General features: G+C 44.5%; 2 protein-coding genes across 2 annotated transcripts in view; both read left to right on the top strand.

Moving 5' to 3' along the window:
• The first annotated feature begins 6,962 nt into the window (after window positions 1-6,962).
• On the top strand, window positions 6,963-14,760 carry LOC132580586 (melanin-concentrating hormone receptor 1-like). The gene is made up of 3 exons (XM_060251494.1): window positions 6,963-7,822; window positions 10,989-11,531; window positions 14,090-14,760. The coding sequence occupies exons 1-3, from the start codon at window positions 7,302-7,304 to the stop codon at window positions 14,316-14,318; spliced, it is 1,293 nt and encodes a 430-aa protein (XP_060107477.1). The 5' UTR covers window positions 6,963-7,301; the 3' UTR covers window positions 14,319-14,760.
• Window positions 14,761-20,231: 5,471 nt separating this feature from the next.
• NUDCD3 (NudC domain containing 3) overlaps window positions 20,232-26,006 on the top strand; it is an 81,263-nt gene continuing 75,488 nt past the window's right edge. Inside the window, exons 1-2 of the mRNA XM_060251138.1 lie at window positions 20,232-20,632; window positions 21,693-22,003. Coding sequence (XP_060107121.1) covers window positions 20,435-20,632; window positions 21,693-22,003 — 509 coding nt within the window. The 5' untranslated portion in view covers window positions 20,232-20,434. The remainder of the gene's footprint in view (window positions 20,633-21,692; window positions 22,004-26,006) is intronic.

Genomic DNA, 26,006 nt, shown 5'->3' with positions numbered 1-26,006 from the left:
GGAAAGGGATTCTCCTTAGATAGTGCTAATATACCCTTTCCCCCTTGAGCAAGCAGGGCCCAGTGTAGAACAATATGGAGCAAGAGCTATTTCTTTTTGCCAGATGGTGCAGTTAACAAAGCAGGAAGAGGACCCACAAAAATGCCTGGTCTGTTGTTCGCCTGGCCCTGACGTAGGGCTGCCAAGCTCCTGCTGGGGGCAGAAGTTCCCCCAGTTTAGGGCCCCCCCAACCCACCGGCTGGCTGGTGGGGGGATCCCTGCGCCCAAAGAACTCCGTCAGCACACAATATGCCCAATATGATGATGTCACTTGGAAGTGACGTCATTGTGCTAGGCACGTTACACCAGAGAATGCTCTAGCATTCTGGTAAAAACTCTTATGGTACCAAGTTAAGACTTGACAACCCTTCAGTGATGGTTGTGATTTTGCTTGGGAAAATAAGAATACTGAACCTTTTAGGCCAGTAAAATAAACCAAAAGCCCCTCCCCCCTTTTTTTTTTGGTGAGTCAGAGCTTACTTCAATGGATGCGTCTGATAAAATACACTGCCTCACTGACATAAATTCTGTTAGCCTTTTGGTGCTGCTGGACATCTGATTTGTTTTAATACCATACACTACCCATCTGGAACTGCCTTTCAGAACAGTACTATGTAAGGTACTACCTGTCAGAAACACTACTATGTAACAATAACTGCCTGTCAGAAACAGTGCTATGTAAGGATTCCCCATCCTTTCAGCCTGCAGGCACCTTTGGAGTTTTGACCCAGCAAAGTGGACACAGCAGCAAAATGGCTGCTGCAGGAGTTAGAGCTACAAAATGGCTGCCACAAAATGGCTGCTGCAGGAGCTAGAGCCAACCACAAAGCAGTTGCTGCCACAGCTTACCTTCAATCACAGTATGAGGAGCTTTGTGTTGTAGTGGCAATGTTTTTCAAAATCTGCACAGCAGCCAATCAAACCTCCCACCTGGCCCTGGCCACTTTCTAAAAACACTAGAGCAGGCATCAGAAAAGGTGTTGACAGGTGGCATGGCACCCATGGACACCACGTTGGGGACCCCAATGTAACATATACAGACTTAGTGACTATTTTTAATGGTGGCCTGGCCACAGGGATGAAAAGAGGTAAGAAACTTTACCCCTCCAGAGGCTGAGGGTAGCTGCATTGGTTCAAACAGAATCCTCAAACAAAAGCTATGTAAGCCACATCCATACCTTTAATTAGGAAAAAATTACTAAAAACAGTGGGCAAGCTTTTAAGATCTCCAGATCTCTTACTAGGATGGATGTTATAAAACTAAGGCAGGGGATACACACATAAAATATTAATATACTGAGCAATTAGTGTGGATGACATATTGCTGCTAATAGCAGCACATTTTTAATTAGGGTTGCCAGGTCTGTATTGGAAAATACCTGGAGACTTTGGAGGTGGATCCAGGAGAGGGCAGGGCTTGAGAAGAAATCTCTCTGATGTCTTCTCAAGGACTGACTGAGAAGAAAACTGGAGGAAAAAGCTACTGTTACAAGCTGCATTCTTGTGAATGTTATTAATTTAAATTATGATATGAATCTAGATGTTTTAAATCTTGGCAATGGTCTAGATTTCTGAATGTAGTCATAATCTATAGCATGAAATATCAAATGGAAGTACTACCACCCCCTAATGTTGGTTTTTATAGCATCTACATCGGGATGGTTTTCTTATGCAACATGTCTGCTTCTGATCTTGTAGCAAGTGGCTGCATGGAATATATTTTCCCCCTTTATCCCGCATATTTTTTTTCAAAAATGAAGTGTATTTCTATTAAACTATTCTGGAATCTGAGCAACAAGTTTTCCCAGTTCAAGAAGGGCGATTTGTCTTTTTCCAGGCACTAATCCCCTTCTGGAGTAATTTCCAAATGTGCAAATTGTTTGGTCTTTGTCTGGCTTCCATTGCCAGATTGGAAATACACTCCTAACATCTGTTCAGTGTAACATCAATGTTGACAATAATACCAGTCTCTATTGGGGATCTTGCACTTTGATTTGATGTATGTTTGCTGAATGCATATTTACTGAAGTCCCGCTTTGTTAAATAGGGCTTACTTTTAAACAATCATGCATTTGAGTACAACCTTAATTTCCAGCACAGCTCATCAAGGCTTTTCTCTTGGGCCCTTTTTTCCTGGATTGTAGAAATCAGCAATTGTCAGACCCTGGGCCAAATCTAGCCACACATTGCTAATCCATAGACTAGACTGATATATGGGGAGGCACGGAGGAAGCAGCCAGGCCCTTTTCTATCAGACCTGCGCACAGGAAAAAGCTGCACGTGTATATGCATATCTGGTTCCTAAGTGTAAATGTGCCAGGGATATTTAAGTCCCCCAATAATGTGTCTCACAAGTAAAACTGCAGATCAGTGTTCATTGATCTGTAAGTGACTAGCTAATAGGAGCTTTACAAGTAGGGTTGCCAATCCCCAGTTGGGGGCAAGGAATCCCCTAGTTTGGAGGCCCTCCCCCTGCTTCAGGGTTATCAGAAAGCAGGGGGGAGGGTTGAATGTCTGCTGGGCACTCCGTTATACCCTATGGCAACCAGTTCCAATAGGGTATAATGGAGAATCAATCTGTGGGTCTTGGGGGGGGGGAGTTGTTTTTTGAAGTAGAGGCATCAAATTTTCATCATAGCAACTGGTGCCTCTCCTCAAAATCCCCCCCCCCCAAAGTTTCAGAGAGATTGGACCAGAGGGTCCAATTCTATAAGCCTCCAGACAAGATGCCCTCATCCTCCATTATTTCCAATGAAGGGAAGGGAAGGCATTTAAAAGGAGCACAGCCCCTTTAAATGTGATGGCCAGCACCCCCTTTGGAGTCCAATCATGCTTGTCACAACCTTGCTCCTGGCTCCACCCGCAAAGAACCCAGATTTTTCCTGAGTTGGACCTGGCAACCCTATTTGCAACAAACACCATGATGGATTAGGTGGTCTTTTGATTCTTCCTTAAGCAGTTGGATCTTCTTCAGGCTGGTTCCTATGGTCATCATAACCCTGTTCTCAGGAAGGTGTGAACTTCTTGTGTTTGGGCTGTACAGGTAGGGGCTCATTTGATTGCATCCTCTCTTATTACAAAAAATTCCCTTAATGTGGAAATCAGAGAGGAGGGTTCCAACTTTGCATGGAGAGAAAAGGCTGAGATTTTTTGCGCATTCCAAAACATTCATTTCCTCACTTGCAATCTGAAGAGGCAACAGCTCGGCCCCAAGATTAGCACTGCTGGGCCTGGGTGTGTCTTCATATAATGGTCCATTACCATGGCTCAGTGGTAGAATACTTGCTTGCATGTACAGAATCCCAGGTCAGGCCAAGCATTTCCTCTCAGGGATCTCAGGTGCTGGGAAAAAAAGTTTATCTGCCTGAGACTTGAACGGTTGCTGTTCACTCAGAGCAGGCAACACTGAGCCAGATGTATCAGTGTTCTGATTCAATATAAGGCAGTTCTATAGGTCCTGACCTGGAGTGTCCTGTGAATACACCTGATGTATTCACTATTAAGAATCAGTATAATTTTCATGGGAATGTGTTCCCTGATAGGCATATTTTTCAGAGCAGGACCCTAAGCCAAAGTGCGCAATGGGACTGTTGGGACCCCCAAAAGCAAAAGTTGTGGAAAACTTTTTACTTGGACCAATCAAAATACCACAAAACCATGTACATCACAAAACTGGGTGCAAGCTTTTGAGTCTGCCAGAACTCTTCATCAGGATGCAGAGGAGTCAGCCGTGTTTTTGGTGCAAAATAGTAGAGTTCAGTAGCACCTTTTAAGACTGACAAATTTTATTGTAGTATAAACTTTCAAGAAATACAGCTCTCTTCATCTGACAAAGAGAGCTGTGTTTCTCAAAAGTTTATGCCACAATAAAATTTGTTAGTCTTAAAGGTGCTACTGGACTCAACTATTCTTCATCAGGATGGACACTCAGTACTAAAAGTCTAAGCAGCGGATGGGAGCAGACAATAAAAGTTCATGGCATGGTGGGATATTAGAGTAGTTTAAAGACTGAATACAGGATAGGATGGCTGAATTGAAATTTCCAAGAGGATTATTGGTAGCAATCAATTTTAATTGCAGATGCAGATATTATTCCATTAAATTCCTACTCATCCCTCCTTTTTGCAGAAGATCAAATTTTATTATTTTATTTATTTACTTCGTCGTTCCTGGTCTGCTTTTCTCACTTGGGGTCAAAGCAGATTACACAGTAAATTAACACTATTGACAGGATGGGGTATTCAACACAACAGGGGATTAGGATTTGAGAACCAATCAGAAATATAAAAACAGAACTGAAGCAAAGCACATTAGTCTTAGCATGACATTTTACATGACATTAAAATTACATAGTAGGATTCTAGTTTCAGTAAGCTAAACACCGTAGCATACACCACAGCCCCAAATAACTTCTCTTAGATAACTCTGCGAATCATTTAGTACAGTGTAATTCTATTGCCTGTGCAGAAAAGCTCTCTTGAATAACTCAGTTTTGCATTTTATTTTGTGATGTTCTGGGTTGTCTTAATAAAAAATGTAACACAATTCAGCACATTGTTGGTGCTCAGTGGAGGAACAGCTGCTTTGCATGCAGAAGATCCCAGGTTCTAATCCTTGGTAATGGTAGTCTCCTGTGCAAGCACCAGTTGTTTCCAACTCTGGAGTGACATTGCATCACTACATTTTCAGGGCAGACTTTTTATGGGATGGTTTGCTATTGTCTTCCCCGGTCATCTGCACTTTCCCCCCAGCAAGCTGAGTCCTTGGTATTTCCAGTTAAAAGGATTAGGTAGTTTGGAGAATACATTTGTCTCTTTAAATCACTTATCCAAGCCAAACCAGCTGGCAGCTTTGGAGAATGCATTTCAAGTTAAAGTTACTTTATTTCCACGTTTTCCCCATCTATTTGCTTTCCCTTCTTCCTTCCTGCTCCCAAACATCTGACATTGATGTCTTGTGGCTCTCAAACATCTGACGTTTATTCTGTATGGCTCTTAGTTAAGCAGGTTTGGCCACCCCTGCAGTAAACAATACTGACCTTGAGGGACCAACGGCCTGAATCAATATAAGACAGCTTCAGGTGTTCAAGGATTTGCTTTTGGAATTTTTCTGCAGACTTCAATCTGCGCATCACCTCTCCTCATATCAGGACTCAAGTGAACATATGTACAAAAAGCAGCAAGAGATTCTGAGCATGTACAGAGTGCCTTCTCGTCGCAGCATGGAATAAAGGGTAATAACCACCCCTCTCTTAGAGCCATGCGGCTATAAGACTTCCAGAAGACGGGACAACTTTCAGATAAAGTTCCGTCCCAGCCAGCGCCTCTCTTTTCAGGGGGGAAACAGACAGGGGAGGAGGTTCCGGTTTACATAGCGGGGGAGTTTTTAAAAACCCACAAGCTCACGGCTGCCATCTCTCCCTCTCCTCCCAAGTGTTGGTTCAACCGAATTTAAGGCAGGAGGGGGGTCAATGAACAGACGGCAGGGAATCGACTTTCGAGCTGTCCACGTAAACGGCTCTGCCCAAGACGACGTCCCGCGCTCTGGGAAGGCGGCAGTCCAGACAATCGCGGGCGCGCACAGCCGCACCCCACTCACTCACTCACTCACTCACTCTCCAAGCGCGGCGCGCGGCGGCAGGAACACGCGGTGAGCTTCGCGGAGCGGCGCCCAGGGCGGAGAGCGACGGCAGCAGCTGTTCAGGCCCATGCAGGGAAGTCATTGTTGCTGGTAGCTTGGGAGGGAGAAGGTGTTTGCCTCCCCTGCCCCCGGACGCCAAGAAGGACACCCCAGACGGAACCGGAGTGACGCCGCTTTAGGAAGGAGCCAGGAGGGGGTGGCGGGAGAGGGGGTGTAAAGAGAGGCGGCCCGAGAGGGGAGGGGTCCTTCTCTCCTGCTCTCTTGTTTCGTTTTATTTGCCAGCAGGGAGGGGGGTTGGGGGTAAGCAGTTGTATCAGCCCCCAATGGAAGCCCAGAGCGCCCCGATTGTAGGGAAGGGGAGTCCTCTCCATCCGCTGCGAGCCTACCGGAAGGGCCGGGGAGGAGGGGGGTTGAGAGCACAGTAGGGCAAAGTGGAGCTACCTTGGCGGGAGAGCAAGCTCCGATTCACGTTGCAGGCATGCAGTGTTAAGGAAATGCTACTCTGTAGTAGAAGGGAAAGGCGGGGGTGGGTGGACTGCTAGGCGCGACTAATGACACCCGCGTTCCACCAGAGGACTAGGCAGGATTTATGCCTTATGGATATTAATAAAGGAGGTTGGCAGCTCCAGATTGGGAAATGCCTGGAGATTTGGGAGGCAGAGCCTGAAGAAGACAGGGTTTGGGGAGGGGAGGGGCTTCAGTCAGGTATAATGCCATAGTGGGCATTTTCTTCAGAGGGACTCATCTCTGTCACCTGGAAATCAGCTGTCACCCCAGATCTCCAGCCATCACCTGAAGGTTGGCAACCTTACTTATGGAACATGATGCTGACAACCTGCTAAGTAGTCCTTTTATTCCTCCAATGCATAGACTGCTTCTGGTTGGTCCCCCTTGGCAGTTTATTGACTTACATTGCTGTGTTTTGTTAGCTAATCACATCCTTGATTTATTTCCCAGGGCTTGTTGTGTGAGGAGGAGGAAAGGAACAGTCCCCTGTGCAAGCACCAGTCATTTCCGACTCTGGGATGACGTTTTCACAATGTTTTCACGGCAGACTTTTTGCAAGGTGGTTGCCATTGCCTTCCCCAGTCATCTATGCTTTCCCCCCCAGCAAGCTAGGTATCGTTTTACCGACCTCGGAAGGATGGAATGCTGAGTCAACCTGGAGCCGGCTACCTGAAAACCCAGCTTCCACCGGGGATCAAACTCAGGTCATGAGCAGAGCTTAGGACGGCAGTACTGCAGCTTTAACACTCTGCGCCACAGGGCTCTTGATGTGTGAGGAGGAGACCAGGTTGCAAATGACATGTTTGTTCTATTCAGACAGATTTAGAAAGAGCATGTAGGATGGACAGCAGCACACACCACACAAGAGGAACCCTCCCCCAACCAGGGGGCTCAGCTACTGAGTACATCCCATTTTAAAACACATCCAACTTTCCTGCAAAAAAAGTCCCCACGAAGGATTCTTTGTGCCTGTCTGTACCAGCACCAAATCAGAAGGCTTCTGTTGAAGAAGAAAACAAATTGTGCACCATCAGGATTTTGAACACAAAGGTTGTACTACTGTCCAGCACCAACCCACAGAGGTCCTCTTGCTCCCACTTGTTCCTTGACTGGCCATGTTGGCATTTTCTTGGCTCCCAGGGCAGCCGCACACCAATACCTCTCCCCCCGGGTCCATCATGACTGTTTTGCTGGACAGAATCCATGACTCCTCCACTGATTTCAATGTCTCACCAGGGACTCCTCGCCCATGTCTGCTGAATCAGTCTCAAAGAGACTGTGAGTTGGGCTTGTGTTGCTCTGAGGGATCTCAGGCTGGCAGCAGCTCCCTGGGGCCAGCCATCTCATTAGTGCTGCCTATCATCTATGCCCTGATCTGTGCCAGCGGTGTCCTGGCCAATGGACTGGTGATCTCCGTAGTGCTGGGCTGCAAGCAGAAGGTAGTGTCCGACATCTACATCCTGAACTTGGCGGTGGCTGACTTGCTTTTCCTGGTTGGGATGCCATTCATCATTCACCAGCTTCTTCAGGAGCAAGGCTGGATTTTCGGGGACTTCCTGTGTTGGGCAGCTACCACCATCGATCTCAATAATCAGTTCAGCAGCGTGGCCATTGTCACTTTGCTCTGCATAGACAGGTATTGGGTGGGAAAGTAGAGAAGGAAAGGAAACGAGGCAGGGGAAATGGAATTCCTCAGTTCCTGGGACGAGAAAGCAATGGGATTGGGTGAGGAGAGGATGGAAGCTGCTGGAGAATATTGGACTAGGATCTGAGACCCAGGTTCAGATTCCTCTGCCATGGAAACTTGCTGGATGCCTAGACCAATAGCGTTCTCTCAGCTTAACTTTCCTCACCGGATTGTTGTGAGAATCAAATGGGATTGGGGGGGGAGGGGGGGAGAATGAGCTACACTGCCCTGAGCTCTTTGGTGGAAGGAAAGGATAAAATTACATCAAATAAATAAATAATTGGCATGCCAGGAGAATAGACTGGCAGTATGTCACAGATTTAAAACAGTGATTCAAGATGCTGTTTGCAGAATGTTAGTTTAAGCCTGACCCAGGAGAGCAGATGTGCACCGAAGTATCTTGGCAGACGGAAGCACAGACAATAGGGACGTGGCTGTGGATATTTGAATCTGTTTTGCACTACTTCTAGATATTATATGTTCAGTCAGTCAATATTTATTATGGTCAAAGTGACATGTTACTGCTCTTGGAAGCTGAGACTCATGTATTGCTTAGCCAGATTCTATCTATATAACATGAATGACTGCAGTTATCATTTCCTTTATTGCTTTTAGTCCTTGGGGTGTGCGGGGGAGCTTCGGAGGGTTTCACAGGAATAACTGCATACAGCCTGAATGCCATGTGTTGTTCAGGTCTAAATTTCTGAGGAAGTCAGGACTGGTGCAAAATCAGGTGGTAAGGATTTGGGCAGTCGCCTGCCTGGACCTTTCCTCCTTCCATTTATAGAGCTCCTTGAGTGCTCTCCCTTAAGATCACAGTCCAACGGATTCAATCTAGCTGTCCCCCTTCTAGACCACAAAGAAAAACTCTGCAGAGGAAGGCAATGGCAAACCATCCCTGCTTCTCACCTGCCTTGAAAGCCCCTTGCTGGGCTTGCCATTGGTTGTCTGTAACTTTACACATACCCGTTCCATCTTTGCATTTTTTCCTCATGGGTAGGTGGTGTTCTGTCCACTCTCTTTCCCTATTCCTTGTTTCCTGCTTTGGTTGTCACCAGGGCTTTTTTTTTTTTTTTAGCAGGAACGCAATTCTGGCTGGCCTGGTGTCAGGGGTGTGTGGCCTAATATGCAAATGAGTTCCTGCTGGGCTTTTTGTACAAAAAGCCCTGTTTGAAACAATGGTGACATCAGGGGGTGTGTGGCCTAATATGCAAATGAGTTCTTGCTGGGCTTTTTCTACAAATAAAGCGCTGGTTGTCCCTTTTTCTACAAATAAAACCTTGTGTTTTGTTGCCATGCTTCACCCCCAGCTTAGCTAGGCACTGTTGAGCTGGAAATGAAGTGTGGCCTTAGCTGATAGCCCCCACATCCCCTGATCATAATGCTATGATGGGGCATCTGGCTGCCGTGTGTACCTACAAGACAAACATTTGCTGCTTGGGGCAAACATTCCATGTTGCAGAGGACTGGGCTGGCCTTAGTCCATGGGTGGCCAAACTTGCTTAATGTAAGAGCCACAGAATAAAAGTCAGATGTTTGAGAGCTGCAGGTCAGGGAGGAAGGTGGGCATAAGGTTGCCAGCCTCCAGGTGCAGCCTGGAGATCTCATGCTTTTACAACTGATCTCCATCTGGCAGAGATCCGCTCCCCTGGAGAAAATAGGAAATACAATATAAATAACTGGTACCAGTGTATAAATAGGGTGGACTCTACGGCATTGTACAATGCTGAGGGTCCTCCCCTCCTCACACCCCGCTCTCTCTCAGATCCACTCCCAAAGCCTCCAGGTATTGTCCAACACAGACCTGGTAACCCTAGGAAGGCAGGCAGGAAGGCAGAAAAATAAATGGAAGGAGGGAGGGAGAGGTGGAAAGAAAGCAATTTTAAATGTGTTCTCCAAGCCAGCAGCTGCCTTGGCTTGGAGAAGTGATTTAAAGAGGGAAATGCCTTCTCCAAGCTGGCCAATGGGCAGCGGGGGGGCTTCAAGAGCTATGCAATATGTGTAAAAGAGCCACATGTGGCTCCCGAGCCACAGCTTGGCCACCCCTACCCTAATTTCTGCCACCTTTTGGTGGTGCACAGTGACAAGTGGGGAATAGGAAAGATGTTGCTGCCGTGGAAACTGGAATTGGGGAAGCAGGCCTGTCTTTAAGAAATATATATGATCAAGCGCTGAGTCTTACAAGAGTGTGGAGCTAGAATGAGAAGCGTCTGAGATGGACAGGCTAGCTAGGATAATATACATGTATGTCTGCTGTGGCTTGTTATTTATTTTATTTAAAATGTTTGAATGTCTCCATCTCCTTTCACCTTGATCATTTGAACAATTTAAAACAACATTTAAAACTATAAAATAATTAAATAAAGCACATAAACAACCAACACCAAAAACAGCGAGGGCTAATACATGTTATTGCGGGTATGCCAAATGAAACAAAAGAAGTGTTCTCTCACTGGCAGAAGACACTGACAAACACCAGATGTCTGGGAGCCCTGTGGAATGGTGTAGAGATAGGTACCACAAAAGCTGAGCACAAACAATATACAAATGAATTAAATCAGTTTATTATATGGTACACTTAAAATACAAATTTTAAAACTCTAGGCCTTGAATTTAGCCTTTAGACTGAAAGTCACCAAACTAAGTAGTCCTCAGCATACAATATATAGTACTTTCAGTCAATATATAGTACTTCATTAGGGGACTTTCAGCGTAAAGGCTAGACCTGTGTTTTTACATTTGTATCTTAAGTGCACCGTATAATAAATTAATTTATTTTAATTCATTTTTATATTAACATAAGAACATAAGAGAAGCCATGTTGGATCAGGCCAACGGCCCATCAAGTCCAACACTCTGTGTCACACAGTGGCAAAAAATGTTATATATACACACTGTGGCTAATAGCCACTGATGGACCTCTGCTCCATATTTTTATCTAAACCCCTCTTGAAGGTGGCTATACTTGTGGCCGCCACCACCATATTGTGCTCAGTTTTCATGGTACCTAATTCAATTTTTGGGTTGGATATTCTCCTCCCCCCCTTTTTTAAGTCTGACCTGTAGAGAGCCTGATAGCCCTTTGATTCCAGTCTCTCTCTGTTTCTCCCCTCAGGTATGTGGCAGTGGTATACTCCTCTACCATTGGCCAGAAGCGGACCTTGCGCTGTACAGCTCTGATCAACAGTGGTGTATGGGTTGTAAGCCTAGCTCTGGCCACACCTGCTATGTTGTATGCTCGAGTGCACTGGGACAACAAAACCGAGATCTGTCTCATTGACTTACCTGGTCCCCACAGTATGTACTGGTACACCCTCTACCAATCGCTGGTAGCCTTCCTGTTGCCCTTGCTGGTCATTACTGTGCTGTATTCGCTGACTCTGCACCACCTTTTCCGAGCCATGCGCCGTGTGCATAGGAAGGCATCTGCCCGCAGCCGGAAGGTGACCCGCATGGCTCTTACTATTATTGCAGCCTTTTTTGTCTGCTGGACACCTTACCATGTGCTGCAGTTGGTCAATCTAACAGCCACACCTTCTGCTACCTTCTTCTACCTGTACCAGGCTACTATATGTCTCAGCTACGCCCACAGCTGCGTCAGTCCCATCCTGGTTATTTTCTGCACTGAGTTCTTCCATGAGAGGATGGCCCAGTCCAGGTGGGGATGGAAAAAAGAAAAAAAAATGTGGTGGGAAGAGGTTCAATGGAAGCCCATCATGACAGGAAGTCTGTAAACTTAACATTCTGCAGTATTTCAAAAGTTTGGTTTTCAATGGACCAATCCAAACTGGGACTGGAACTGGGATCCTCCTGCAACATCCAAAATCCTGTCACCCTAACAGGGAAAGAGTCTTGGCTTTGGCATGAAGGAGGTCCCAAGTTCAATCCCTGACACCTTTCTGATAGAGCCTATAGAGCAGGGTCTCCAATCTTGTTGAGCCTGTGGGCACTCAAAATTCCAGGATGGGGAGTGGGGCTGTGGGCACCACCACAGAATGGCTGCCATGAAATATTGGGACCAACTGCAAAATGTTGGGAGGTTGCAAATTGAGCGCCTTCTGATAGAGACAGCTGTTTTTGAGTGGGTGCTTTTTGCAGACACAAAGGAGATACTTTCTGGGTTCTTCTGAGGCCCCTTTTGCTCTAATGAGAAAAAGAAGGAAAGCCAGGACTGGTGTAAACTTTAAGGAAGTAGCACATTGCAGAAGAAGCAGATAGGTATCCAGGAGATCTATGGGCTGTCAGATCTCTGCTGTTCAGAGCAAATACTGGATAGGATAGACCCATAGTGGGATTCAATAAAATTTCAGCTTCATGTTTTAAAATTTCCTAGCAATTGGGATGACCTGCCGAGTGATAAAGTACGCAGGAGACAGAGGAAAGGAATAGTGCGTACACTGTAAGGGAGTAGTGGAAACTGTGACATGAAGTGAAAAGGAAATAATAGGGAAGAGGAATGGATGTGGGTAGAGTCCTGGGAAGGTGTACAGGGCATTGTGACTTCTCACAGGGCAGTGGGTCATGACAAGATGGTATTGGGTATATGTAATTATATAATATAGCAAAGCTGCACAGCCAGGAAAGTGCAGAATTATGTACAATAAACTCACTGCAATTTATTTTAGTGCAAATGAAAAAAACTTACTTTTATTAAAGCATATTCACATTCATATGCACTTTGTAGAAGTCAACACAGAAGTTAGATGAACTGTTATCATTCCATATTATAAGTGATGCAATGTCACCCCAGAGTCAGAAATGACTGTGCTTGCACAGGAGACTACTTTTACCTTTATATAAGTGGCCAGCTAATTTGGCTGCATATGTGTGCAAGTATGAGATCGTGAGTGTGGTCCTGTATTGCATGCACAGGAAAGACAATAAGCACTTAGCTGTGTGTTTTGTATTATTTATAAAAATGAATTATAAATACAAGTATCATTTGTGGGGATACAAAAAATCAGTGCCAAGTATTATATTCAAATGAAATAGCTTGTGAATTGGAATGCTGAAGAGTATCTTAGCAGATTGCTACACGTAAGAGTATTTTTTCTAATTGGCTGACAGTTTCAGAATTGTGTTCATTGTATACCAGAAAGTGGTTGCATTTTGTAGAATGCTTTGGTGAAATATGGTTTAACACAGCTAGCACATCTGTTGGCTACAACTGGGGCCGGGATTGTGTCAACAGGAGGCCACCAACAGGATTTTTTCCACTCCGAATGAGGACTGAGCTATTGCCTGCTGAACATAGATGGGGGGCTCTGTTGTTAAGAAAGTTAATTCATCCTTGCTTTTGGATGTATTTTGCATTTCATTGGAATATAATGCTTGACACTAATTTTTGTTTCCCCATAATTGTTACTCATATTTATAATTCATTGTTATAAATAATACGAAACACACAGCTAAGTACTTATTCACTTATTCATTTATTTCTGTTTTAAGAAGGTATTATGTTCAAGTGGAAAGCCCCATGGCGCAGACGGTTAAAGCTGCAGTACTGCAATCCTAAGCTCTGCTCACAACCTGAGTTCGATCCCCCGCAGAAGCTGGGTTTTCAGGTAACCGGCTTGAGGTTGACTCAGCCTTCCATCCTTCCGAGGTTGGTAAAATGAGTACCCAGCTTGCTGGGGGGAAAGTGTAGTTGACTGGGGAAGGCAATGGCAAACCACCCGTAAAAAGTCTGCCGTGAAAACGTTGTGAAAGCAATGTCACCCCAGAGTTGGAAATGACCTGTGCTTGCACAAGGGATCTTTCCTTTTTCCTTATGTTCATGTGACTTAGAGAGCAATCCTACGCTGGTCTACTCTGAATCTACTACAGTTTATTCAATGGGTCTTACTCCCAGGAAAGTGTCATTAGGATTGCACTGCTAGTGTTTTGTACTTTTTTTTTAGAGTTCCACTGCTCATACCATATACCTCACTTGTTAATGTTTGCACAATAATGCCTAGCCTTCTTCTAGACCAGGAGGAGAGAGAACAAAAAGCACAGAAAGAGAAGGAGGAGTCTGAGAGAAATGTATAGCCTACACAAAGAGAGACATTAGGAATAGAGAACAGGGAAAGATGGTGCCTTCCAGTGATCTTCCAAGTTTGGATCTGACTGAATCCTTTATCCCTAGCAATAGTCAATGTCTTAAGCTCTAGATCCAGCGATGCAGGGCTATCCCTTTTATCTCTTTTTTCACTACCTCTTGGTCTCTCTTTGCAGGTACTGCAGATTTATCACCAGGAGGAGAAAGACACGAGAAAAAGATTCCTTTTCTGTCCCCGAAATCACAGCCATGATGTATAGCCCTCAAGTGAGCCATGCTATGTCTCCGTGCCATTGCAATCCATTTGGGGCAGAAAAGCCTTTGTGTTCCTTTACAGAGGCTACTGGATTCAGTGATGTTGTCAGCTGGCACGAGGAAGGCAGTGTGATTCAAGAACCTCTGTGATTGCTGTACGGATAGGGTAATGATGCTTCTCCTGAAGCACATGTCTCAGGGCATGTTGCAGTTCTTGAAAGGGGTTCAGGTGGTGTTGACAATGCACATCACAATCCAAAAACCTCCTGGTTGCAAGAGTTATGATGAAAGGGCATCACGCCTAATTGCAAGATGAAATGGAAACCATCTAAGAACGCTTGTGGAAGAGAATTAGATGAAGACATTTTGAATCATGGGTGGGACGGCTTGTGGCAGAGCTAGGCTTTAGCGTACCCTGATGAATGGGGTAAAAAGCCTTCATGGTCAGCACTCATTGAAACATCTAGAAAAACTGGGAGGAGATGTGATCATGTTGGGGCTGCTAGTCTGTGTGTGGAAAATGTTGAGGGAAAGACAAAGTGTGAGAGAGTACTGGATCCTTCCTGGTGAGGGAAGAGAAGTGTGAGGGAAAGGCTAGAAGAATATTGTAAGACAGGGTGTGTTCGTGGGCTTGTTGAAAAGGGCACAAGTGTGATTTTTTAAAAACCAAATCAGACAGACTATACGGTGAGTACTGTAATTGTGCTCTTGAAATGGTGTGTGTGCGCGCATATGCTGGGGAGAGAGATCCTAAGCATTCTTGGTAGGAAGTGTTTCTGTTTGAATGTAGTGAATTTACTTTAGAGATCCAGTGTGCTGTAGTGATTAAAGTGTCAGTCTAGGATCTGGGAAACCCAGATTTAAATCCCCACTGTGCCCTGGAAGCCTGCTGGGTACCTTGGGCCAGCCACATACTCTCAACCCAACCTACCTCACAGGGTTGTTGTGGGGATAGAATGGAGGAAAGGAGACTAATGTAGCTGCTTTGGGTGCCTATTGGGGAGAAAGGCAGGATATAAATAAATCAAATAATAACTCCTGAATAAATACATTCAGGACTGGAAGGTCAATTATGATAATCTAAGGCAATGTGTATCATGTGTACATAGGAACATTCCTGGTAATCCATAGTTATTTTGCATACTATACAGATATTATACACTTACTGTGGTATCCTAGACAGCCATAGATTACTATTCTCTAGTGTTCACCTAGCTACATTTGTGCACTCATGTACTGCATTCCAAAAGATGCTTCACCTCAAAACAGAATTCCAGTATCTCGGTTATATTTAATCCTAGTACATAAATTAAGTGTATCAGTGAAATGCTTATATGTATGGGACAGTGCTGCATGGAAAGAAATCCTGTCTTTCTCAAAAGAGTTTTTGGTACTTTAGGGACTAACACAGTTATTGCAATAAATACTGTATTAGAGTTCTCTTTCATCTGATTAAATGGACTGAAGCCCATAAAAGCTTGTGCCACAATAAATCTCTTTGTATGGTGTCACAAGGCAATTTCAGTTTTGCTGAAACATGCTAGTACGGCACCCCATCCAAAGCATATTTTTTTTCCTAGATACAATGATTTGGGGAACTTTTAAAAAAGAACAGTAATTTTTGCAGAGTACAAAGAAATCTTTGTACTCTAGATGGTCTCTTCTACAACAAAAATAATTGTTTCCTGCTGTTTTAGAGGGATTTTTAATAAAACAGATCAAAATCAATGTGCTTCAGCATTTTAGCACTCTCTCTGTGTTCCTTTCTCTTTGATACTCTGTTGATTGCCAGCCTCAGATGCTGTTGGCATTTGTCAACTAATGAGAGTCAAGACTGTAACTGGAGAGCCAGTTTGGTGTAGTGGTTAAGTGTGCAGACTCTTATCTGGGAGAACCGGGTTTGATTCCCCACTCCTCCACTTGCACCTGCTGGAATGGCCTTGGGTCAGCCATAGCTCTGGCAGAGGTTGTCCTTGAAAGGGCAGCAGCTGTGAGAGCCCTCTCCAGCCCCACCCACCTCACAGGGTGTTTGTTGTGGGGGAGGAAGGTAAAGGAGATTGTGAGCCGCTCTGAGACTCTTCGGAGTGGAGGACGGGATATAAATCCAATATCTTCTTCTTCTTCTTAAAGAAAGAGTGGAGGCAACAAGGTGTCTTTGCAAAACTTCTGTAGTGTTCTTGATTTTTGACAATAAGCAATAGTAGTTGGCAAACTCTCTACTTCAGCGGTCCCAGGCACCAGGGACCAGTTTTGTGGAAGACAATTTTTCCACGGACCGGGGGGGGGGCGGGGAGTGGTCTCAGGATGATACAATTGTGCGTTTTATTTCTATTAGTTTGGTGTGGTAGTTAAGTGCGTAGACTCTTATCTGGGAGAACCGAGTTTGATTCCCCACTCCTCCACTTGCAGCTGCTGGAATGGCCTTGGGTCAGCCATAGCTCTCACAGGAGTTGTCCTTGAAAGAGCAGCTGCTGTGAGAGCCCTTTCCAGCCCCACCCATCTCACAGGGTATCTTGTGGGGGAGGGAGATAAAGGAGATTGTGAGCTGCTCTGAGATTTGGAGTGGAGGGCAGGATACAAATGCAATGTCGTCGTCATCCTCCTCCTCCTTGTAATATATAATGAAATAATTCCCACTTGTGGGAAGGGCGGGATACAAATCATTAAATAAATAAATAAATAAATTATACAACTCACAAGCCATAGACTGGGACTGGTCCACGGTTGGGGACTCCTGCTCTTCTTCCATGGAACTCTTCTACATTAACTTGTTTCCTGGGGACTGCCTGAACATCTGCCATTTGTTATGAGAGCCAGATCTGGCATAAATTCGACCTTGTTGGGCCGGGACATGTGTGCCATAAAATGTAATGCCAGGTAACAGAGGCTTTGCTTTGTAGCTCCTGCACAATTTTGCAAGCCTGGCAAAGCAAGCTGTGATGCAAAAGGAAGCAAGAAAGAGAGGAGAAAGATGACAGTGAGTTGTTTCTAGGCCTAATAGGAGCCCTCCAGCGGCCTGTCCTGGCCCTCAGGCCATACGTTTGACACCCCTGCTGTAAAGTATCTCGGAGACTTTTTATGGATATATGCTTAGGGTGAAAACAGACATTTGTTCTAAATTAAATTAAATTCATTCTGCCTCACAGGCATGGCCTGTTGTCCAGGTCCAGCAGGTCCTACAGCACTGAGGTGGAATGGAAGGGGGGAGGCCAATAACAAGTGATGTCTGCTGCCTCAGCTGAAAGCCTGGCAAAAGAGCTCTGTTTTACAGGCCCTGTGGAATTGAAGTAGGTCCTGCAGGGCCCGGATCTCCAGGGGGAGCTCATTCCACCAGGCAAAGGCCAGGGCAAAAAAGGCTCTGGCCCTCGTTGAGTTAAGTCAGATATCTCTGGGGCTGGGTACCACCAAAAGGTGTTAGATCGCTGATCATAAAGACCTACGGGGCTCATACAGGGAGAGGCGATCCCAAAGGTACCATGTCTGTCTTAACTCTTAATAGAAAAAGGAGAACTTGCAGGCCTGTTGAACTTCATCATCACCTGTTAAGAACTGAAAGCGCAACCTGCAATGCAATCAGTGTGCAAAGTTCATACCCCCCAACATTTCACAGGTGCAAAAAGGGATCTACTGGTACCATTCCAGATCTCATAGTGGAGATCACTGCTAAAGGTCTGGTTTTCCATCACTATTACACATTGCTGGAGGCTTGGCTTTACCTGTTGGATTGGTTTCTTCTACAAAAGCCTATATGCCACTGATTTTAAAAGCTAAAATTGCCCTACAGTATGTTATCAACAATTCAAAACTTGCCCTAAGAGCTGTGGAGTGTGAACCAGGAGGCTATGCACTCCCTGGTGTCCTAGTGCTATTTATGTATGGGTGCTAGGGATAAGACGCATCTATTTCCCACTCAGAGATTTAACTTTGAAAGACTCTGGGGAAAGAACTAAAACCTGGAGAATGACAACTGTAGCAGCTCACACAACATTTTAACTAATTCCCCCCCCCCCCAAAAAAAAAGAACAGGAACAAAGTATAGATAGCGATTTTCTAGAGACAGGGACCAGCAAACTGGAGCTGTCGCTGGTAGAAGGGAACAGTTGGATATACGCATGTTTGCAAGGAATGCTGAGCTTCTGCAGATAAGGTGGCCGGTTTTTCAGATAACGTCTGTAGCTGTACTTTTAACAGATTTCACATGCAGCATTTAGTAGATAACAGTATTTACCTCCACACGCTAAAAAGATTCACCTGCTAATTCTTGAAGATTAAACTGCTTGTTAAAAGTGCAGCTATATAGGGTGACTGAAAAACTCTTCAATACATTGCTTTGCATGTTTTGCTGAACAATGTCATTGCTGCATCTGATGAAGCGGATTCAGGCCTATGAAACCTTGTGGCACAATAATCAGTTATTAAAGTATTGTTTTGGAGTAATGGCTAGACCTGGACTAGGATCTAGGAGACCCAGGTTCAAATTCCTACTCTGTCCTGGAAGCTCACTGTGTGATCCTGGGCCAGTTATATTCTCCTGGCCTCACCTACCTTATAGGGTTGCTGTGAGGAAAAAATAGAGGAGAGGAGAATGCTGTTAGCCACTTTAGGTCTTAATTGGGAAGAAAGGTAAATAAATCAATATGTAAACACAGTTACTGCTTGTATACATCTCTGCACAGTCCTCCCCTTTTACCAAAAGCATTGCATTTGAAGTGAGCTTCTCATCCTGCATATTTAAGGTAAGCTTTTACAATGAATCCTGTTTTACATCTGCCAGCTTTCCTCAAATCTGGAATTTGAAACCCCCCTAGAAAACCAACTACTGTAGCTTCCTCTTCCTCAATTTGACTGTGTATGTGGATAAAGATACCTAACAATGGAAAGGAGAGGCATTGGTGCTTCCAGCATACCACTGGTTTCCCATCCCAACTTCCAGTGAAAAACATAGAGGCCTTTCATCTCTTTGAAGATGCCAAAGTGATATAGTGTAGTCTGTAACAATAGGGAACAATGGGCAGTGTTTAATGCAGCCAACTCCTTGTTGAGAAATTCCTGGAAATTTGGGGGCGGATCCTGGGGAGGGATCTCAGCAGAATATAATGCCATAAGGTCAACCCTCCAAAGCAACCATTTTCTCCCCGGGGACTTCTCTGTAGTCTGGACATTGGGCATAATTCTAAGATCTCTGGGCTTCGCCAGGAGATTGGCAATCCTAACAATGGTGGATTCCCAATTTTACAGGCTCTAGCCTTTTAAAAATGTTTATGGTGGTCACTCCCCCAGAGTTGTCATGTTAACACATGAAGCTGTTCTTTTTGTCCAACCCTTGCACTACCAAGGTCAGCATTGTCTACCCCCAGGGGTGGCAAAACTTGCTTAATGTAAAAGCCACATTGAATAAACGTCAGATGTTTGAGAGTAGCAAGGCAGGTAAATAGATGGGGAGGAGGAGAGAGGGAAGGCAAATAGATGGTAGGGAGAGAGAGAGAGGTGGAAAGAAAGCAACTTTAAATGCGTTCTCCAAGCCACTGGCTGACTTGGTTTAGAGAAGTGATTTAAAGAGACAAATGCCTCCTCCAAGCCGGCTGATGGGGCAGTGGGTGCTTCAAGAGCCACACAATATGTGTGAAAGAGCCACATGGGGCTCCCGAGCTGCACCTTGGCCACCATGGTGTATCCTGACAGGCAGTGGTTCTCCAGAGTCTCTGGTTTTTCATATACCTGATCGTTTTAACTGGAGATGCTGAGGACTGAACGTAAGACGTTTTGCATGCAAAGCAGCTATAGTTCCACCCAGAGATGGGAATCCTGCAAACCAGTTCTATATAAATGTTTTAAGACGACAGCTGCTAGCAAGCCTTGTACTGAAACTTGATAACTTGATTAAACCAGCAAGCCCACTTCCCTCAAACCGAAACGCCTCTTAAATCCATTTTTTTCTAAGTCGCTCTGCTAGCCTTAAAGAGGTCGATACCTAAAACTTTGAAATACTTTGTTCTGATACCTAAAACTATAAGTGAATACCCTTTCCTATGGTCAATGTAACCGGAAGTTGAACGGAATGTTTTTCGTCGCGGACCGGAAGCGCTTGTCGCCGGGGTCTCGGGGTTGCCGTGACAGCGGAAGATTCGAGTCTTCAAAGGCTCGTTGCTGAGGGAGGCGAGTCTTGTAAACGGCGGCATCCGCACCACCTCCCGGGGCCTAGTCTCAGCGTTGTAAGTCGACTAATTTAGCGGAGCGTCCTCCCGGTGACCTCCCCGGCTCCGGCCATGGAGCGCGCCGCCGCTATGACGGACATGTACGACCAGGCGTTGCTGGGCATCTTGCAGCATGTGGGCAACGTCCAAGAGTTCCTGAATATTCTCTTCGGCTTCCTCTACCGCAAGACAGACTTCTACCGCCTCCTGCTGCAGCCAGGGGACCGGCTGGGTTTCCCTCCTGGCGTGGCGAAGAGTATGACTGTCAGGGTGGGTACAGGTGTGGGTTTGATCCCTCAGCCGGCCGGCAGCTCTGCTCTTCTGACCTCAAACCCAGGTCGAGAGAAATGTCTGGTCTCTCTCAAAGCTGCCTGGATTTACTGACAGCTCCATGTAGCATTAGAAACAACTCTGGTTTGAAGAATGTCTTACCGAGCTTTCCTTTGCCATGCCTGCATTGTGGTTCAGTGACTGAAATGCTGTTTGCTAAAGTTGTCTAGCACATAAAGAGCAGATTGTAGAGAGAGAGACTGTGGTCAAGCCTGGACTTAAAGATGTGTCACCTGTACTGGTGTGTGTGTGTGTTTTTGGGGGGGATCGTGTATTAGTACCCCACTGCCAATTTTATCCTGGTGACAACTCTGTTAGACTGGAAGCCAGTGTGGCATATTGCTCTGAGCATACATATAAAATATGTTTATCCAGTTATGCTGTTGATTCCAGTGACTATTGATGTGTAATGATGAGAAGAATGGAGCATTTTAGCTACAGGTCTCTTTTGGATGAGAGATTAATCCAAATAAATGATATTTATTAGGAAGGCAAACCTGCTTATCAGTGGAATGCTACTGGAGTATCATCATTCTCATCCTGCATTGCACTTGGCCCTCACTAGCTTCCTAACATTTGCATATTTCCAAAGGGAAAAAAATAAATTTATGACTTCTGTATAATATGTCTAGGATAAATATCAACCAATGCATAATCAGTTTGTTTTGGATAATGATCTTTGTCCTAGGTATGTGCATTTATGTCTATTTTTGCCCTTGATCTTTTTTCTGGAAGCTTTTTAAAAAATACCACATGTCTTTGATGCAGCATCTCACTAGGAATTTATGTTTACCTGGTGACTGGCTCATTAGTTTTTTCCTTCCTAGTGTGGTTTCCAATTGATTAGAATATCATACAGTGACATTGTTTTAAATGCTTCAACACTTTATTAGTTAAGAATGTAAACAAGCAAGGTTATCGTGGCAGTTGCCTTTCTGAAATGATTGCATTACTACTTCTCTACACTTGGCTGTTATATGATTTGCTGCCTCACTTCCAGGCATTCAAGAATTTTGAAGATTTGGCTCGTCATGATGATGAGAGAAGACAGCACGAACTTGAGGAGAAGCTGAAGAAGAGGGAGGAAGAAGCTGCAACTGTGGCAGAGAGGATGAAGGTACCTGTTGTAGCTGAGGAGGTTGAGATCAGCTCAGCAGCGGAGCAGAACTCTGCATCAGGTGATGAAAAGGCTGCTGAAGCGCCAGAGTCTGCAACAGTACCAGAGAGGGTAGAAGCAGAAGCTGCCAGCACAGTGGCAGTTCCCCAAGTAGCAGCTTGTCCTGTAGAAGCTCAGCCAGCAGAACCGCCAAAGTGAGTGGGTGCTACCATGCTTGGTAAAATGTTTTGCTTAAGTGGAGACAAAGTGGCATGGTCCAGCTATGAATCTGGTTTAGTCTGCCATTCTGTAAGCTTGCTTGGGTGTGTGGGGTATATCATTGCTTAAAGAGGTGGGACAGCTCAAGAAACATGTCCATTTTAAGCATGGGAAACTCTTTTTGCTCCAGTGAATTGGCCTAATGCAGCAGCCTTCCAGAGTGATTTTTTAAAAAATGTACCAGCAGCATTTTAGTCTGCATGTGCTTATGTATCTATCAAAGAGCGGCTTAAGCAGTGGGTCTGCCTCACTATTTGCCTGGATGTGGCACATGTATATGCAAGAACATGTGCTCTGGAATGCCTTTAGATACTGTAGTGTACCTGCCAAACTAGATAGGTTGGTGTGATGAGTCAATTGCTATGGAAAGCTTTAGGGTGAGTCTCTGTAATTTGTAGGGTTCAGGGCAACTACTCCCAGCTGTTGTGCAGTTGGAGTTTTGAGGCATGTGACATTTGAAATGTTCACATCTGATCGGTGGAGGTGTAACCAAAAGGTCAAACATATATTGCTTTTCTCTTCCCACCCCCTTGGGAATTCCAGTTTATCCTGTGAAGTACCTCAGAATTCTAGGTTGTGTCCTGCTTATATGTTGTGGTGCTAAGTTAATGTTTGTTTTGTTAACTCATTTCAAAATTAGTTTTAAAATATTCCCTCTTGTCCTGTTTAGTTTCTAGCATAGTGGTGATGTTTTCTGTTTTGGAACTTCCACTAATATAAAATGATAATGCTAGGAAGCTGTCTTCAGCATTTGAAGACAAGACTGGTTACAAACTCTTGTCACTAGAGATGGTTTTGAGAAATAGGCACTTCTGAGCTTTTATCTGGATCAGCTTTCAAACCAACAGGGAAGGGGCAAGTGAGAATCACAGGCTTCCTGTTCCAGAAGAGGATGTAGAGCTGTCTTCTCTTTCCAACTGAGGCTATGTGGGAGGTGGCCTGAGGGCCAGAGCAGCCAAGTGGGAGGGACTAGAATGTGCCCCTTGACAGTAGTGCAGTCAGTGATTAGATTGTTGGACTAGGATCTGTGACCTAGTGTTCAGATCCCTGTTCTGCAATGAAATTTACATGGGCCAATCACATACTTTCAGTCTAATTTATCTCAGGGGGGGGTATGTGTATATATGGTGAGGAAGGGAGAACCATGTATGACCTCTTTGACGGAAGAGCAGAATAAAAATATCCTGGACAGATAGACAGAGGGTAGTTTGTTATTATTATTTAAAACTTGGAGTACATGAGACACTCCAGTCAACATTGTTGAGCCTGACTTTCCTGCTTAAATGTGCCCAGAAGTAACTCACACTGAGGTCAGTTGTGTGACTGTCATATACAAAGTTCTCAACGATAAAACAGTCTAAATTACTACTGCTGAGGCCAGTTGGGGTGAGTGACTTCTGAGCAGTCAGAGAAAAAAAGTAGTTTTGTGATGCTTGAAAGATTGAAAAGATTATTTTGAGAGGATCATTTATGAGCTAAAACCTGTTATATTGCATGCATGGTCTTCAGATGGTAGATATATGTATATACACAGGCACATTAACAGTATAAACAGTGAAGGTAATATGCAGCGAAAGTTTTATGCAAAGTTCAAATGTCACAAGAAAAACCTAACTCCTAACGAATTTCTCCTCAGTTTCTCATAATTTCATTATTGCTTTAAAAAGCTCCATTTATTTGAATATTGATGTCAATATAAGAATCAACTGGTTAAGAAATGAATACACCTACCAGTGCTGAAATAGTGTAAAGTTAACATAAAAACAAGCAATGACAAAAATTTTACACACATGCCTTTTTATGTCGTAATAACAATATGTATTCTGAAATGAAATGATAAAATGGATTGTTGAGAGATAGTACAAAACCCCCAAATCATTGCTGAAAATATTAGGCCCCACAATGTAATGTCTGGGCTCTGTGGTGACTTGGCACTAGGATTGATTGATTTATTATTTATTATATTCAACTTATAGCCATCCGTTCCCGGTACAGCAGGGCTCAGGGTGGGAAACATCAATGTTAAAGAAATACTATAAATTAGTTATTAAAAACAATTATCACAACAATAGATTAAAAATCAGACCAGAGGGCAAATACAGGCATAAGACAGTATAGCATCCAAAGTGAGGTTGCATAACCTGTGTGTTGAAGGCTGCAGATTTATACCCTGCCCTTCTCTCTGAATCAGAAACTCAGAGCGGCTTACAATCTCCTATATCTTCTTCCCCCACAACAGACTCCCTGTGAGGTGGGTGGGGCTGAGAGGGCTCTCACAGCAGCTGCCCTTTCAAGGACAACTCCTGTGATAGCTATGGCTAACCCAAGGCCATTCTGGCAGCTGCAAGTGGAGGAGTGGGGAATCAAACCTGGTTCTCCGAGATTAGAGTCCGCACACTTAACCACTACAGCACGCTGGCTCTGCACCAAGCTTGACAGGACAGATAGCAGAGAAAAGGCTAAGGGAGGCCAATTCAGAGGAAAATCTCATTTCCTGAACCTTGGGCCTGGTGGAACATCCCTGTCTTGCAGGCCCTGTTGGAGCTGCATTAAATTCCGCAGGGCCTGGATCTCATCTAGAAGAGTGTTCATGACCATCTGTGTTTCTAGGATCTACTTAAATTTGTTTCAAGAGCCTTGGGAGATACCAGTCACAAAACAGCAGCTTGGCAAGTGGGGCCAGTCACAAAATAGTGGTGTGTTAAAAAAAATAAATATTACAGCATTTCAGAACAGGCTTGTTGTACTCTAATGGGGAAAGTTTGCCTGTGTAATTTTCTCAAAGCAAACCCCCATCCCAAATTGTAACTTGTCCCGCAGGAGAAAAATATACAGCTATATTTTCTCTGAAGGAGGCAAACAGCAGTTTTGATGCTGGGTGAGAGTCAGTAGCATGAGCTGTCCAGATCATGGAGTGTGTATGTATGCACGAAGGAAGAGGCAGCAAATCTGATGGGAAAGGCTGCTGGTGCCATCATTTCCCCATCTATAGCAAAGGGGTGTGTGCATGCGAGAGAAGCTGCTGCAGTAGTTTTAAAGGGAAGGATAAGAAAGTGATTGCAACAGCATTGGAGGAGGGTCAGAGAGTAATGTTTAATTACTTGGAGGGTGATTTGAGTCATTCAGTAGTGACCCCCTCCCACCCATACTCTAAAGTGCATATTTTAGTAGTTTCGTGATGTGAAAAATGCTTGATCTTTAGGCACTGTACACTTCTGCAGTGTTGCATTGGATATTGTGAGACATTTCCTTAATTGTAATGGCCAAGCATGGAATGCTGAAGGCTGAAGCTACAGCATCCAGCTGAACAAACAGTTGTCTGCTGGCCTTTGCAATTCTGATGAGAGACAGGTTTTCCCCCCCTTGTGCAGAGGAGTCAGGGTGCAACACGATACCAAAGACATCAATGTACGTCTGCTTGCCGGCTGACATGGAGCAGAGAAATGTTGGTGTGAAAAAGTCCTTTAAAATTATGGTCTGAGACATCTCTTTTTTATTTTGTAACATTCAGCCTGAAGAAGAGTTCTGAAGAACTTGAAAGACTGCACACTGTTTTGCATCATTGTAGCTGTTTGTTTGTTTTTTTAAAAAAAGGAATTACATGTTTGTTTTTGGATTTGGATTTTGGACTGGTAGAACTGTAAACAACTTTTGTTTGTATATCTATACAAAGCACCTACTTTCAGAAGGAAGGCTGTTATTTCTTCACAGATGGAAGCTTCCTGTGTCCTGTTTTGCTCTGATAATTCCAAAGGGGTAGCTTCATTGTAGCAAAACAATGGTGCCTTAAGGACTAACAGCATTTATTCCAGCATGAGCTTTTGTGAATCAGTTATCACTTCTGTAGATGCTCTGAGGGAGAATTATATTCCACATTTTTACAGAAGGGGAAAGGGATCAGTTTGGAACAGGGAGAATATGACAGAGAGCATTATTCTT

This window comes from Heteronotia binoei, chromosome 12 (genome assembly GCF_032191835.1).
Source record: "Heteronotia binoei isolate CCM8104 ecotype False Entrance Well chromosome 12, APGP_CSIRO_Hbin_v1, whole genome shotgun sequence".
Classification (NCBI taxonomy): Eukaryota; Metazoa; Chordata; class Lepidosauria; order Squamata; family Gekkonidae; genus Heteronotia; species Heteronotia binoei.
Note: the sequence above shows the minus strand (reverse complement) of the source record. Positions and strands in the feature narration are given on the sequence as shown.